A 17,189-nucleotide genomic window follows, 5' to 3' on the forward strand; every position below is an offset into this window, starting at 1 on the left:
AATTATCATATGTATCTATATTTGAATGAAGTTCTCTGCACAAACACTAAAAACAATGGATTCCTATTCTAAAATATACTACAGGTATGGGATTATATGGAAACCTGTTATTGAAAGCTCTGAATTACGGGATGGCCATTTCCCAAAGACTCAGCTTTAAGCAAATAATTAAAAGTTATTTACGTTTCCGCTGTAAAAATAAAAAAAGTGCCTTGTACATGATGCTAACTACAATATAATTAATCCTTATAGTAGTCAAAACAATCCTATTGGGTTTAATTCATGTGTCAATTATTTTTTAGTAGACTTAAGGTATGGAGATCCAAATTACGTAAAGATCCCTTATCCAGAAAACGCCAGGTCCTGAGCATTCTGGATAATCTTTATATGGCACCAATTTGTCCAATATCTCTGTTTGTCTATGTGTGAAAGTAGGGAGGGGTGTGTGCATGGATGCTGGGTTTTCATTTGGAGGGGTTGAACTTGATAGACTGTCTTTTTTTCAACCTGATTTAACTATGTAACTATCTCTTTCCAAATAGAATAACAGGTGTTACAGGTCTAATATTGTGTCCTATGGCAACCAATCAGCAAGAAACATTTGTCACCTCATCTTGGTTGCTATGGTTAATGCACCTGGGCAAACTTAGTGCCTTTTATTACCTTTGGAGATAAGGGTTTGAATATGAAGTTGGTTTTCTATTTGCTGCTAAAACAGTCTACTCTTCTGGAAAGGCTTTTCACTAGATGCTAGAGCTTTGTTGGCTGATATCACCCCTATTCATATGTAAGAGGTCAGGCACTGATGTATACTTATGACAAAAAGGTAAAACATTTCTCCGTGATGGTGAGAATAATAAAACAATACAGTAAAACATTAGGGTGAAATAACTGTCACTGTGTCTTTGACATTTTGTTTTAATATTAAACAAGGACATCTTAGAATTCCCAGCAGGAGACGTAATATTTCATGTTAATATTTATCATGCCCAACATGCCAAACTTTAGCATTACATTCCCACCCTTGATTTGCAGCCAAGCCAAGAAAATGAAAGGAAGCAGAAAGATAACCCAGAATGTTCTTCTCAGTGTGGCTGAGAGGTCTCTGTGCGGATTACTTCATTCATAGCCATTCATCTTTTTTTCTTCTTCAAGATTTAAGATGATGACTTTCCCAGGTGAAAGTGTTCAGTTTTTGTTTGCTGTTGGTAGGATGCCAACAAGAAGTTTGGTTTTGCAGTGTAAGATGGTGGTCAGTTTGTATCATATTCCAGCAATAATTTTGTTTAGTAGGTTATTATTAAATGTCAGAAAAAATACTGGTTTTATTGCTCTGAATGGCAGCAATCTCTATAAATGCAATTACAGAGTTATGGTTGGGAGTGCAATTGTCAGTTATAACAGTCTATAATGCAGGGTAAAATATTTGTGAACAATAAAACCTAGCAATTAAATTTTTGTGGTAGAATCCATAACCAAACATTAACACAATGGGCCAAAGCCCTTCTCTATGTATATTTATTTCCCCTAAGGTGTAGTGCAGCTCACATTTCGACGCAACAAAGCAAAGAAAGAGTTTCCATCTCAGCAGTGGAAAGAGAAAAGACAGATGAGACTTTATTTTCCAGCTCTTTTCAGTGAGGGTATGCTTAAACATTCAGGTCAGGCTTCATTTATTTTAAACTCACGTAAACCACTCATGCTTCTCTTTAAATAGGCATACCTGCTGTCATTTTTGGTCAAACAAAACCACTACAACCATATGCGTCCATAAGGCTGCCACTTAATAACTCTATTATTACATTTACAACAACCCCTTTCAAAATAGTTGGCAGATATGTATATGACCATAACATGTAGATATCTGCAACAAATTTAACTACACTGCATTATCTGCTTTTGAAAGTCCTAAATAGGAGGTTTAAAAGGGGCAAAGTTTTGGGCCAGCTGGAATATTCCCTATACTTTCCCTCTCAGTTTGAGTAATCATATAAATTAGTTCCAGTGTGCCGACATTCCTTCCATCTGCTGTCTTTCCATGCCCCCTGTATTGGTATTTTATTGCTCTATGAACAACTGCAGACAGAACTACCTTTCCACAGAGACAAAGTGCCTCTTTATTTAAAAGATCAACCTATCAAGACAAAGCTACAATTAGTTTTATGTACACTAGATCAGAGACTATCAACAAACCCATATATTCCATTTCCAAAACTTGGTTATCAGGTCATAATGAGAAACAAATTTTAGTCAGGGATTCTTTAGCCAACAGCAAACTTGAGCCTGCCTTCTTTACAACTCAAAAGGCTGGTTCAAATTTGCAGATGCAACCCAGGAACAAGTATCTTTATAAAGTAAATGGCCCCTTAAAGGAGCTTTTATTTAACTGTACTTTTGGATAATCACTATATTTTAAGCATAGTTAAAATGGCAATCTTAGAGTGATTCCCTCAGTTTAAAACACACACATTCAGGACAGCCATCAGAAATCGCAGGGCCCCATACAACAAAATTTCCTGGGCCCCCTGGGCTGCGCCCACTGCAAGCCCCACCTACAGGTCCACCCTCCCCACCACACAGTAAAAAAACCAAAAAATATTGGTGGCTAGGGTTCCCACATGTTAATAAAAAGATATTGGTGGTCAGGGCCCCCCCATAAAAAAAACATTTGTGGCCAGGGCCCCCCCATTAAAAAATATTGGTGGCCAGCCCCCCCCCCAAATTATAAGAAAATTGGTGGCTAAGGCCCATTAATCGTCCATGCCTTCAGCAGCTCTCAGAAAGATGGGGGCACGGCTAATCAAGTAAGTGTGGCATGGCCGGGGCCCCCCTTACCCTTGGGGCCCCCTAAAACTCTCCCCCTGTCCCCCTCTGATGGCTGCCCTGCACACATTATATATACTGTAGATTTTCGGTAGAAACTTTTATTATATTCCCCCATAAGTGGTCAGTTCTGTTTGTATTCTTGTTTTCTCATGTTAGGTGGCTCATTGACTGGATGTAGGCTTGATCGTCTGAAGTGGCAATGTGATTTATAAGTGGTATCAAGAATAAATTAACCACATAGACCACTTCAGAAATGTTCGTAGGAGAAACTATTTTTATTGTGTTAGAATATGGGAAATTACAGCAAGGCGAAAACTCTCCTGTCCATAAAAAAAAAAAAAAAAAAAAAAAAAAAAAAAAAAAAAAAAAAAAGAGTACAGGATTGCATTGTGTTTAAGCAGCAGAGTATATAATTTTTTTGTTTTATAGAATCAAGCAATTCTTAAAGTTACATTATTTTCCCATTAACATGGGAAGATGGCTGCCACGTAGCAGCTATGTTATTATGTTTAAGGGTGGTTCACATTTAAGTTAACTTTTAGTATGTTATAGAATGGCTAATTCAAAGCAACTTTTGAGTATTGATTATTATTTTTTAATAGTTTTTGAATAATTTGCAGTCACTGTCCCCATTTAAAAAAACAAATGCTCTGCAAGGCTACAAATCAGATCTCACCATTTAACCAAGCTGGCAATAAACATTTAGGGGTTGATTTAGGTACACCACCAAATCTTTTTGCATTTCTCAGTTCTATCATTAATAAAAGTTGGTTGGTTGAAACCTCTTTGAATGCAACCTAAGACAGTTTAAAAGCAAATTGGTCTCAGCCTTTCCATCATGTGGCCTGTCCTATGTTGGATGTTCCAAAGATGGCTGCATTATAAAGCAATTAGAGAAAACGTGCCACTTATTATTTGGTTGATTTGCAGTTACAAGTCAAGAAAAGAAAGTGGAGAAACAACCTACTCGGTTAACATCTAGAAGCCTGAAACAACAAATCTTAATGTGCTTACTAAGCACAATGTTTTGTCTCTGCATAGGAAAGTGGTCTCTGTTCTCATTTCTATTTTTTATGTTAGCTGTTAAATCAATCCACAATGAATAGAGTGATTTACTGTTGGAATTCAAGGCTTCAGAATGTTTCTTAATGTGCTTTAATAAGCTAATTAGATAGGTGCAAAATAATGATATGAGGAAACCTAAGGTGGCTGGAATGTAACAGTGGAAAACCCAGGTCATTTTGTTCTTGACTCCATGCCAGTTGCTGCTTCTGGCTTGACAAGACTCTCATTTGCAAACAAGCAGAAGTGTTACTGCTCTTGACGTCACAGCTCAGCAAGAGAGGAAATTAATTAGAAACATGGTCTTAATTGAGAGGTACAAACAATGCCAGAATTATTCATCCTTGATCTAAATTAAGAGCCCTTCTAGAATTTCATTATTTTTTTTACATCCAATTTCCAATGTAGGGTCACCTCATTACAGTATTCTCACTGGGAATATATTATAACTCGCACAATTTGTAAAACCAATCTAATGTTTTTTATAAACTAAAAGCAGTAGGTACTGAAAAGGAATACATGACCTGAAAATTGAGTCTTCTGAGCACTAGACATGACATTTTGTCACTGTGGCCCATCATTTTATTAAATAATAAAAAAGATCAATTTTACTGTGAGAAGCAAACAAACAGACATATGACCAATGGGTTTGGGGTCCGAATTTTTTAAAGGAGACATACTGTGTCAAAAGAAATGATGTGTGCTTTAGTGTTACAGGCTGATTTATTGAAAATTTCTTTAAACACACAAATAGCACTGCCCATTTGTCCCACTTCCTGCTGCCTCCATTACCAGGCTATGTAGGGGAGACATTTTTTACCAGGTTTCACATCAAAAAGACACACAGACTTCAATGAGTGAAAAAATTGTCACCCATAGACTTCAATGCATTTGGCAAATTTTTCGCCATTTCTCAAATTTTTGCCGGAGTGAAATGGGTCAGATTCACCCATCACTACTCCGTACACTGTACTGTAGGATAGTAACCCATCAGCAATCGATTATTTTCCAAAATAGATAACACTGATGAGACATTTGCTTTACACCTATGTATATTAAACATTAATTAAAAAGGTCCTATCTCTAACCTTGTGGTCTAGGCCAGTGTCCCACCATGTTGCATCACATTACTAGTGGGCACAAGGAATACCCAGGCAATTGAATCCAACATGACAGTGAGGCATTTTTCAAGGAAGGTTGATTGACGCAACAATGTTTTCTATATCGGCACTTGTACAGAAAAGTTTGTAGAGGGTTTGTACATTAAAAGCCATTTTGTACCATGCAGCACCATCACTTATGGCAATATATAAATATTTAAACATGGATATATATAGAATTATTTTGTAATCAATATGTATTCCTGCTACTTTAGGTCTAAAGTACAAAATACTGGTTACGTAACACCAACAAAAAACTATTTCAATTCTGAAAATAGATTAGATAGAGATAATCAGCATCATTTCAAATTGCCTGATTTGATTCCGTTAGGAATGTCCAAGTAATGTGGCTTTAGGCAGGCAAGGAAATGCAACAGAATGAAAACAATCTGAAAGAATGGCACTGCCATCATCTTGGAAGCCTCACTGTAAAAGGGAACAGTGGGTCATGCTAAAGGACATACCCCTTTGTATTTAATCAAAGTTGGAAACATCTCCATAACATAATGTTCATGAATTTTTTAATAAAACATGCAGTAAAGATAATAATGTAACAACTATCCCACTTTTCACATCTGCAAGGAGAAACAGCATTTCAGAATACTGAGCCGAGTCTGCTATGCTCCCTCTGTATGGCAATGACTATTCATAATTACCCCTTCCTGCACAGAGGAAGACTGGAACTATGTTCGTTCAATGAAGCATCATTAGCAAAAACTGGCATTTTGTTTACATTTCTTTTTCATTACCTCTATTTAAAAGTAGCTCACTTCAGATTCCATTAAGCGTGCAAGTTTATGTGCTTGGAGGCTAAACCCATGGATTCTAGCTACAAGCTGTGCTCTCCTAGAAATGTTTACACTTGTATATTGACTTACAGTCATGTACAACATGTCTCTTTTTGTGCTGTTTAGATGCTGAAACATGCACCATATAGGGAAAAAGAGCTTAAATCCCCTTTAAGATGGCATCAAACATCATCATCATCATGATTAAATTAATTAACATGCATGAGGACATAATCCTTAAAGTAGAGCTTCCCAGATTTTGGGGCTCATCTTGGGTTGCCTGGAGCAGGGGCTGTGAAGGACCAGCTTAAAGACTATTTAGGGTGATATTTAGAGAATTAAATATTTGTTCTTCAAAATCCTGAAGACTTAAAAATTAAGGTCAATTAGTGTGAGATTTGAGGTGAAAATAGTTGCTACCCCGGTATTCTTGGAACTTTGGCTTAATGACTGATACATCAGTTAGTTAGGGTGGATCAAACCAAATGTTAGCCCTCAAAAGGGCGCTTGAACAGAAAACATCACAAAAACCTAAACATTTATTGGAGTGGCTGTCAGCTAGAATTTTCAGGGGATCGCAGCTTGTGCCACTATTCTTCAGGTGCACCAATAATAATGCTCTTGAAATGGAGACATAATATTTTGAAGAAATGCAAATTATTCAGATTTCTTTAAGAATCTGCCTAAAGAGTATTTTAGCTTTTTTTATTTTCCCTCCAGAGTAAAAGGAAATCCCCACTTGGTGTTTCTACTTGGCAGCTTTGCCTATGAGCTAGGGTGTGTATTTTGGTGATCATTGTAAGCACTGCATGTTTCTTTTTATTTTTGTGCCCAGGCATTCTTCTGCAGATTTCTTGTCTGGCCCTTTTTTCAGTTTTTTGTGTAAACTTGGCCTAAACTGTACAATACACCACTTATTACACACTCCTGCCTCTTCTTGGCTTTTAGTATCCTCTGCGGGTAGGGGGTTGTCTCATGTAAACTAAATGGAAAACTCTTGATGATACTTATGCAGTTCCTCTGACTTTGTTTCCCCTTCCCATCTGGTGCTGTAGTTTGAATTTCTTGGCAGTCTAACAGACCGAATAGCTTCAGGTTACTTTGGGACAATTGGTTACAATGTTATCTCCATTCCCTATTTAATGAAACTAAATGCTTAAGCCTTCATATTTACTGTATAACTACAAAAACAAAACAATTTCAAGTTTAATATACAAAAATGAATAAACCAAACTGCCCAATTTATACATAAAATTAGATACAGAATACTGGAGTTAATATGACAGATGTTAAAATGCAAATAAAGTATTATATTTTGAAGATGTGTACCTTTTTATTTTAGACAACCGATTTTTAAAGAAATCCCCTCTACCATGGGGCCATTGACTGCAGAAGCCTCTTTATGGAAGCCCTGGGAGCATCCCCTACAGGACATTGGTTTGTTAATAGAAATCCTATGTTCATTTGTCATCTTATACTAATATATGCTTTTCTCCTTCACAAGCGGAGTTATGTTCCTATGCCATAATCGATTTACTTTACAGCAATGCTAACATATGGTGCCTTTCTGCCTAAATAACTTAGCACCTCAAGCACAAAATGGGGCAGGCACTAAAAACAAACTTTGTTTTTAACAAATTTTTTTGGTGAGATCCATGGTTTTTGACCGCTTGAATCTACATCTTTGTAGTTGAGCTATCCGTTCTTTTACATAGCCTTTTCTGAGGGTCTGGGGTTGGTGCACCTGGACCATTTATTAAACTTGATAAATCCCAGTTTACCCAATTTATTTTTACTTTAGTACTGTGTTTTATGCCCAATATTTATTTTCTGCAAATAACATTGTATCCCACTTTTAAATTAAAATTACTCTTCAGAGGATCTTAATGGAATCAAGGGGAGGTGTGGCATTTGTCATTTTTGGATCTCCTAATGCCTATCCCAAATACACAGGTACAGGTAGGAGTGCCATCCAATTGCTAATCAGTAAAGCTGATAAAAGTTGTCTATTATTTAGGCCTACAACATGTAGCAATGGATGAACAAAAAGCCAAAAAGTCTGCAAAACTGTCCAATCTTGTGTGGTATATGGCCACCATTGACACAATGGCTGCTTAAAACTGTTGGAGATGAATGCACTTAATGTCTCATGAAGCATAAGGCAGGGCTGCTTCTAAGCCTTATAACTGTTAGTAATAAAACAGAATGAATTTTCAGATGTTGCATCTCTAGAGTAAAACACATTTTTAAGTTGTCTGGATGCACTCCATAGGAATAAACATCTTTATTTGTTTAATGTCATAATGCATTGTGTTCCATCCCACACAAATATAGAATGCTGGAAAAGACTTCAATATGGAGTTTAAATGCTGGACCACACAAATATTGCTTTCAGTGATATCCACATAAATTTACCTTCATAAATTCTTATGATATGCGGGTGGTTGAGTGATGACATGATCTCAATTTCTCTTCTGATGTGAACCATATCTTGCTCATCTCTGATTTTGTCTTTACGAATAGATTTTATGGCAACCTTTAATACAAAAGAAATTGAGCATTACTATGGGAACAAAACAGATATAAAGCAACAATTAAAATGGTTCCAATATTTTACTGCTAGCAAACAGCTGCACATGGACCTAATGGAAGTTGAAATGTTTAATATATGAATAATGTACTGCACATTTTATTTGTCCTTTTATTCGGTTATCAGCTAATTAAACATGTATGAAATATACTTTGGAGCAGTATAAAGTAGCACATTTGTATGAGTGGAACAATACAATGTTTTATTTAAATGTGCCCTAAAGGTTCAAGCATGATGACAGCAGTAGCAGTGACAGGCAGATTCCATTCAAGTAAATGACAGGCTGAAAAATGATGGCACTGAATGCACCATGTGCCATTTTCTTAACAATCTAAGCCTTATGTTGTGGGACTACAGCTGCCAATAGGCCTTGAAGCCTTGATAATATGTTGGATGCTGTAGTTCTATTAGTGCAGGCAAATGGTGCAACAATTTTACATTTCAGGAAAAGCTCAGGGTTTTTTTTTTTAAACTTTAATGCATTTTCGGCAGACAGGATATGATGTAATTGACATAAGATTGAAGAAGATCTAGCTAAATTTTAGCACTTCATCTGGTCTGAGGTGGCAAAGTCAACTCTGGCGAAAGAGGTAACGATCAGTAAAATTTGCAGATCAACGACCATTCGCCTGAGCAAAAAGTTGCCTGTCAGAGTGTGAATGAACGCTAGACACGGCTCCATTCACTAGCGAATTGTCGTCTGCGCCTATAAGTGAATTGGCGATGTCCCTGCTGAATGGATTTCTGGTGAAAAGTCGCTAGCGTTAGCCACTTCGCCCTTTAGTGAATCTGCCCCTGAATCTGTTTCCCAGTATCTAATCACCGGCTCATAGCTGCTTTTTGAGCTCTCTTTTAAAGTATATTTTCTGCTCACGAACTATAAGAAAAAAAAAAAAAAGATTTTAAATTGGCTTCTTTCAAATTTCTCTGTGGTTGCTAAAAAATGTAGAATTATATTTATGTTACACATCTATTATTGTCGGACTATAATTACACCCAAAAGCCACAAGCAGCAGGCTTAATTGTTTGCATGCAAATGGCAAACGTGTCGTTAAAGAGATGACAAATTGCTCACCTCTGTTTTTTTTCGAAGGGTAGTCTTCCTATAAATAATTTTGGAATTGTTTCTGTAGTATGGGATGTATAAAGTAAGTTGGCTGGAATTTAAACATTAAATGAAGATAACAACTATGTTCCGTGAGTGTCCACTTCAAAAAGTATACTTCTATTACTGTATGCTGCTTTGAGCAGTTTGCAGGATAGATCTGGTGAAAAGGTAACACAAATACTACAGGACGTTACAGTACACTAATAATTACATGATGCAGCCAATTAAAGAAGGCAAGAGAGGTACAGAGATTAGGATAAGGACACGCCAATACTAGGATTACTGTATTAATGTTCATTTTCCCCACATTGTGGTTCTATCATAAAGCCACCTGAACAATGTGAAGAGAAACTGATCAGCTCATATAAACAATTATTGGAACATATTTGTATACTGACTTTCCAAGCTGTGTATCTGCACCAACAATGTTCTATGTAGTTCATTCAATCCTGCTCACTTTGTTTTAGAGCATCCGCATTAATATGAAACAGGTGTTTCTATCTGCTGAAAAATGAAGAGCTTGCACCCCATATCACATCCAGACAAGATCATATTACAATACACAGAGACTGTGAGAGTTTAGTCTCTGGAGAAGCCAGTTGAAAAATGTGCACTGGGATGTTTTCAAAGCTTTGCTTCAGATTCTAGCATCAGGAAATACAGATTGGAAAATCTCTAGGAAATGAGAAATACAAAGAAAACATGGGCCTCAATTCTCTGTCTAGTAAAGAGGTGTCTCCTTTCCTGAGGTATTCCCTCCTATTTCACCAGCCCTGCTTACAGGGAATTACTGGCAAATGTTTTTCTTCAAACTCTTGATCATCTACAAAAACAATTTAATGTATACAGCTGTGAATCAAGCATAGGGTTGAATATCCTTATAATATGTAGGTGTTAGCTAGGTCTTGTCTTCAAAAATATGTCAGTCACTAGAACTTGTCAAATTGCCTTTGAGCATGACCCCCCAAACAGATATCCTCAACCAGTGGCTTGTGAGCAATATTTTGCTTACCAACCCCTTAGATGTTGCTCCCATTGGCCTCAAAGCAGGTTCTCATTTTTTAATTTCTAGCTTGGAGCCAAGTTTGGTTGCATAAAAGCCAAATGTACTGCCAAACAGAGCCATCTTCAGGCAGCCAGTCCGTATGGGGTCTACAGCCCATATTTGACATCTTCAGTGACTTGTTCATGCTTGTGTTGCTCGCCATCTCTTTGTACATTTGAATGTGGCTCACGGGTTAAAAAGGTTGGGGTTCCCTGTACTAATGTAGGTATTATTTAATTCTTTGGACCTCATAATGCACTGGGGAAGAGGGCATCATCTTCGTAAAAGTGAAAATTTAAAGAATTGGAAAACTGTATGTGTATACATATTGGGGGGGGGGGGACACCAGAACTAAATGGCCACTGAAAACCAAGCCGTGCAATGATCCTTCATCAACATATGTCTGAGGTTAATGTCCTATGCAGGGCAAGACCCCAGCAAACAGATAGATAGAATGCCAGATCAACAATTCAGATAACTTAGATTACTATCGACTCCAGGAGGGTTATATTCGATTTAAATTAAGCTCCCTTTTACAGCCAAAAGGAAAAAAAAAAGGAGGCAGCAAGGTCCCTGCTAAGATATTGGGTAAGAAAAATGTGCCTGTTAGTGTGCACTGCGAGAGAGACTATTGACTACAAATCTCTATAACAGAACAAAATAAAAGAGTATTATAACAAGTACTTTATACTGAAGTTTGCTTTATTTCTGTTACTGATTCATATATTTAAACAAGTAACAAGCAACTTAAGAAAGAGAATGGCACTGTTATATACTTATTGCCTACGGACATAATGCCATAATGTAGTGTTTCATGCCCTCGCTTTTTCTTTAAATATCTCTTGTTAATTCATGTCAATACAAGTATGTTTTCCAAGACAAATGATCTTGTATTCAAGTCTGCAGCTGCATCAACATGTATGTCTGGGCAAGAAAGCACAAGCCGAGCGAATGTTCTGCCGCATCAGTTTATTTATATTGTTTGGGCAAAGGCAACACCTTTATACAAGGCTTTGCGCAATAGACAAATGAACAAGCAGCAACATAATTGTGGAGAAGTCACCCCCATACTATTAAGTAATGTACAAATCATGTTCAGCATGAGACACCTGATCTAATTATTAGAGTGAATGTGATCTTATTAGCGTTAACCCTTTCTGCCTCATTAGAAGTAAACATTTATAAAAATAACATAGGGACAGAATATAGTGCCAAAATACCATACTACTCAGAATCCGATGAGCAGTGTATTATTTCAGGGAGAGAAATCCCCAGCAATGTGTGCATACTTCCTGCTCCCAACACAGCATATGCTAATAGTTAGGCACTATGACCATCTGAAAGCTTAACTCAGAGCTGAAGAAAGTTCCTAAGAAAAATATTTGTGAAGAGTTTGTGTAACTAGCGTGTGCGCAAGTGTGTTTTCTTATTAGCCCAGAGATGACAGAGACAAAAGTAAACTGAAATCATCAAGTAAATCAAGCTCTCTTCAGGCTTGCTGTAAAATAATCAAGCTGATTTACAAAAAGAAAAATGGAGCAAAATGCATAATGTAAAAAAACAGACACAAAGTTTCATGTTTTTGCCACTTTGCCCTCCTGATGCGCAACAATTGCACTCTAAGGGGCAGCATATTGATGTCAACTGGAATATGCTCAATGACACTAGAGAGCACCAGCACCAACTTTGGTGTGACCTACACTCTGTACCTTGTTCCAGATTTTAAATCAGAGCCTACATTTGCTTATACTGATAGTACAAGGAATCCCATTTTGTCCCAGAGATGGGACAAACCCAGAATGCTGGGGTTTTCTTGATAACGGGTCTTTCCGTAATTTAGATCTTCACACCTTAAGTCTACTAGAAAATCAAGTAAATATTAAATAACCCAATAGGCTGGGTTTGCTTCAAATAAGGATTAATTATATCTTAGTTTGGATCAAGTACAAGCTACTGTTTTATTATTAAAGAGAAAAAGGAAATAATTTTTAAAAATGTGTATTTGATTATAATAGAGTCGATGGAAACGGCCTTTCAGTAATTCAAAACTTTCTGGATAACAGGTTTCCGAATAACGTAACACATACCCGTATTTCATGTCCATTTATAGAAGTGCGTTCAACGCTACATTCAGTCTGCATGCAAGTCATCAATGTGGCTAAGCAACGGTCTGTCTAGGAATACCAGTTAAAAAGAGTTGCAGAAGAGCTGAAAAGCTGGTAGGACTGTAAACCGTAAAAATGATTATGGCTAAAAATGCCATATTTTATATACTGAACTTATTGCACCAGTCTAAGGTTTTCAGATTTTCAATAGCAGCAATGATCCAGAACTTCAAACTTGTCATATGGGGTCACCATCTTGGAAAGTGTCTGCAACACTTGGTTGGCTCTGAGCAGCTGTTGAGAAGCTAAGGCTTAGGGGTTTTCTCAAGCAGAAAATAAGGGCGTGTAATATAAGCTGATGCTACCAGGCTGATAAATTCTGATTCTAGTTGCACTGGTTTCTGGGCTTCCATGTAGTAATTATCTGTATTAATTACTAATTAGCCTTATATTGTGACATTTATATTCTATGGGGCAGATTTATCAAGGGTCGAATTTCGAAGTTCAAAAAACTTCGAAATTTGACCATCGAATTGCATTACTTCGATATCCTAAGTTTTTTTTATTGAATTGGGCCATATTTGGTCGAAGTTAAATCGTACAATGAAATCCTTCGAATCGAACGATTTAATCGATCGAATGATTTTAATTTGACTTCTAAAAAAACTTAACCAAATCTTGGCTATAGGTTCTAGGAGGTCCCCATAGGCTAACATAGCAATTCGGCAGGTTTAAGGTGGTGAAGTCAAACTTTTTTAAAGAGACAGTACTTCAATTTTCGAAGTCCAACTTTTTTACTTCGAATCGAAGTCGAATTTAGGCCTATTCGATGGTCGAAGTACTCGAAAATTAGTTTGAAATTCGAAGTTTCTGAATTCGAATATTCACTTCAACCCTTAGTAAATGTGTACTGTATATTTCAAGTGGGTTTAGTTTAATCAATACAGGTGAGAAGGTTTGAGGGTATAAAAAGTGGGAAGGGAAGGCAATAACTTAGATGTGCAAAATGCGGGAACTGAGCAGGCATGGTGTTATAGAGTGTTAGAGTTAGCAAGTTTCTGTAAAGCATCACAGTGCAACATATAATAATACCTGGCACCCCTTATGAGGCAGTTACAATGGACCATCATACCAACCATGGTGTTAGCTGAGCAGAAAGATGTGTTACAGAAGCATCGTAAATTAAATAACATTTTCCACAGACAACCTGTGTAATGGGATTATGCTAAACACACTTACTTTTTCAAGCAGAAATGTACTTGGTTTTATAGTTTCCAGCATTAATGAGACAAACTACATTAAAAGTCTTAGGGCATGGCCAGACATGGCGTTTTTAAAAAAGCTCAGTCGGGCGTAAATACGCATAAACTGCGCTACCACTGAAACTAATGGAAAACGCACTATGGCAATTCTCACAGGGCGCTTGCAAGCTTAAATCCGCCACAGGACGCGTGGCTACAATGAAAAGTCGCCTGCGCTAATGCACACACGGCGATGTGTTTCTATAGTCGCCTGAAATTGCCTCACTGAGGCAACTTTGGGCAACTATTGAAAACGCATCGCTGCGTATGCATTAGCGCAGGCGACTTTTCATTGTAGCCTATGGGGAAAAACGCTGAGGCAGTTCAGGGAGATAGTCGCTCAAAAGATGAGGCGATTAGTCGCCAGACGACAAAATCTCTCCGAATCTCCTCATGTGGCCTTACCCTAAAAGTGTGCCAGATTCATAATTGACTTAAAGCATTTAGCATGTTTTAATCAGTTGGGTAGACTTGGGAGGAACTGTGACTATGGCTGAAATAAAAGATGCTCCATGTTAGCCCAAGCATCTTGTGGCAGCGTAGCATAAGACATATTCTTTACACATTGTCATACATCTGACCACATCCCAGGCAAATTACCAGCTAAAGTGAACATCAGTTTTCCTCTATTTGTACATATAAAACTCCAGCCCCAGCCAGATGTTCTCTACACGAGTAGAGAACAAGAGTTCTTTCCAACCAAAAAGCCCATGAAATTGCAATGTTCAGCTGAAACAATTTAAACATTCGACTGATTTCCTTGCATATGTACCATCTGCTAGAAACCACCATAAAAATCTGTAAAGGAAAATAATTTTATGATTTATGCTGTTTTATGACTTGACAGCTCATAAACATTTTTCATCTACAAAACATAGACATCGGAATAGTTTGAGAATGTCTTTCGTTCAAAGACCAAGAGTAACCCACCAGCACACCCTGGCCTCTCAGGAAAGATTGTCCGGTAAGAGGAATAGGCAACCTCAAAAATACAGTCAACAGAAAAGAATAATACCGGCACTTTGTCTTTGAAATAAACATGCAGAGCTTGTCCGCTTGCATGGAGCCCTGAGTGCCGGTATTTTTCTTTTCGGTTTCAAAGATTCAAAGATTCAGATAATCTGACACACTTATGTTTTTCAGTGGAATAGTACTAGGAGGAAAATAAGAGAGGTTTGAGGTGACACCTTTAATCCTGGCTGAAGAAGTAAATCATTGGTGCCATGGGGTCTCTTTTCAAGAATGGACCACAGTGTCTTGAAAGACTTCAGCCTCTGGAACATTTTGCAGTTTCCTTTAAAGCAATACCCACAGTGCAGTATCGAATTTACAACTGTAGCCAGAAAAAACAGATCTGTCTGTCCATATAGGATAAGAAATAGGTTGCTGCTCAGTATTCACTTAGTGCCCCATGGGCAGTTGGATCTGTAATCTTGCGCCAAAATAGCTCAAAAAATTTCATGGGGGTGGTAAGTCTATCAGTTGCAATTTTGATACTGAACTCTCAGTATCACTTTAATTGAAGTGGTGGTCTAATGGATTTAGAAGCCACTATCAATTTGTCATAGGGCGACTGAATCTCCCTGAATCTCCACGTGTGTCTCTGCCCTTAGGGATGAAGATTTGCATAGGGTAGGTTGTGCAAGAAATGTTTCTTCAGTCAGAAACCCAAGCTCATCACAGAGATGTGACAAATTCAGCAGCCCCCCTTACTGTGCCATGTCTATGATTTGACATGGGCATGATGTTGATGATATAGCAAGATAAAACAAGCTAAAATGGCAATAATATTTGTAATATTAATAAATAGTGTGATACAGCTGCAATTTAACTGGGAATGTAAGGATTATGATAGTATACTGAAGAAACAGCTTGCATGTGTCTATTTGTGTGCATGTGCTATTTTCTGAAATGATTGAACCTTCTAATATACTGCATGTGCTATTTCTTAGTGAACTAAGGTTAACTTAGGTTAAAGGACTCAGTTCAGTGGGACTCTTGTCCCTATTTATGGTGCTAGTTACTATCTTGTGAGACAACTTTCTGCTAAATAAAATTGTTACTGCATGGCAATGGCACAAGTGGGCATTGGCAGGTAGGGTGAGCCTTTGGGGAGTTAGTAGCAATGTACCAGAAACATTCAATGAAAGAAACAAATTTTCATGTTGTTAATATGTTCTCACCAGTCCATGGCAGACAAGGTTGACTGGTTAAGTGCAACATCAAAAAGAACTGCCTGCATCTTACCTTACTTATAATTCTAAGAACAGAGTGCCCTTTCATAGAAGAGCAAAATGCATTTTACAATGGTGTTCCTATAAGGCAAATGAAAATCAAAACCCCTTACAATTGTAGGAGGTTTTAAAGGAAAGAAACAGATAAACGCATAATGAACTTACAAGTAATAAATCTCAGTGGTAGTTATGGTACCAGGGGTACTCTCCACTTCACACAGCATTAAGAATGGAATATGTATCCAGGCTCTAGGGAAGGATTCCACTTTGAAAGCTAAGCCACATTATCCCACTAAAAGACAGACAGTGTGTCTACCACTCACATACCAATACCAAAGCTAAGCATGTAAGGCTTGATGGCAATGATACATGTAATATCACTTCCCAGACCACAGCTAAGCCTGCTATTAAAGCACAACATCCCCACAACTTAAAAAAGAGTAAAAGAAAGATTATTTTAATGGTGGATGGAGGTGGATATTTTAATATTAACCAACATTCACAAATAAAAATATGATGTTTATGTGATTGGCATGCCTAGTGCCATGGCATATTTTGTAAAGAAAAAGGAAACAAACCAGCTTACTGAAGCAGTCCAGGAAAGCAACAGATGTATAAAACATATCAAGAGGGAAGAAAAGTCCAGGAAAACAATCCAAATGGTTTCTGTAAATAGTTAAATTTTCTGCCCATGACATACAAATGCAAAGTTACATATAGGGGCAAAATCTTTCCTTCTAATACCTACATTAGCCCATGTATATGGTTAGTGAATGACTACAGTACTCATTTTCCCCTTCATAAACCCAAATACTCAAATGATTCAGATTGTGCCCAGTATTTGGATGCCAACACAAAATTTGTGTGTTTTCCATAAGTCTTGACCACATGCCATTATGCTGTGTGTTACACCCAGATTATGCACACAGATCTATTACAATGGTGGGCTTTAACTTTTATTTGGGTGCAA

The 17,189-nt window shown here is 37.4% G+C and overlaps 1 protein-coding gene across 1 annotated transcript in view; it reads right to left on the reverse strand.

Annotated features, from left to right (window-relative positions):
* Positions 1-17,189, reverse strand: part of nuak1.S (NUAK family kinase 1 S homeolog) — a 49,014-nt gene that overhangs the window by 17,725 nt on the left and 14,100 nt on the right. Inside the window, exon 2 of the mRNA XM_018256042.2 lies at positions 8,252-8,372. Within this exon, the coding sequence (XP_018111531.1) occupies positions 8,252-8,372 (121 nt within the window). The remainder of the gene's footprint in view (positions 1-8,251; positions 8,373-17,189) is intronic.

This window comes from Xenopus laevis, chromosome 3S (assembly GCF_017654675.1).
Source record: "Xenopus laevis strain J_2021 chromosome 3S, Xenopus_laevis_v10.1, whole genome shotgun sequence".
Classification (NCBI taxonomy): domain Eukaryota; kingdom Metazoa; phylum Chordata; class Amphibia; order Anura; family Pipidae; genus Xenopus; species Xenopus laevis.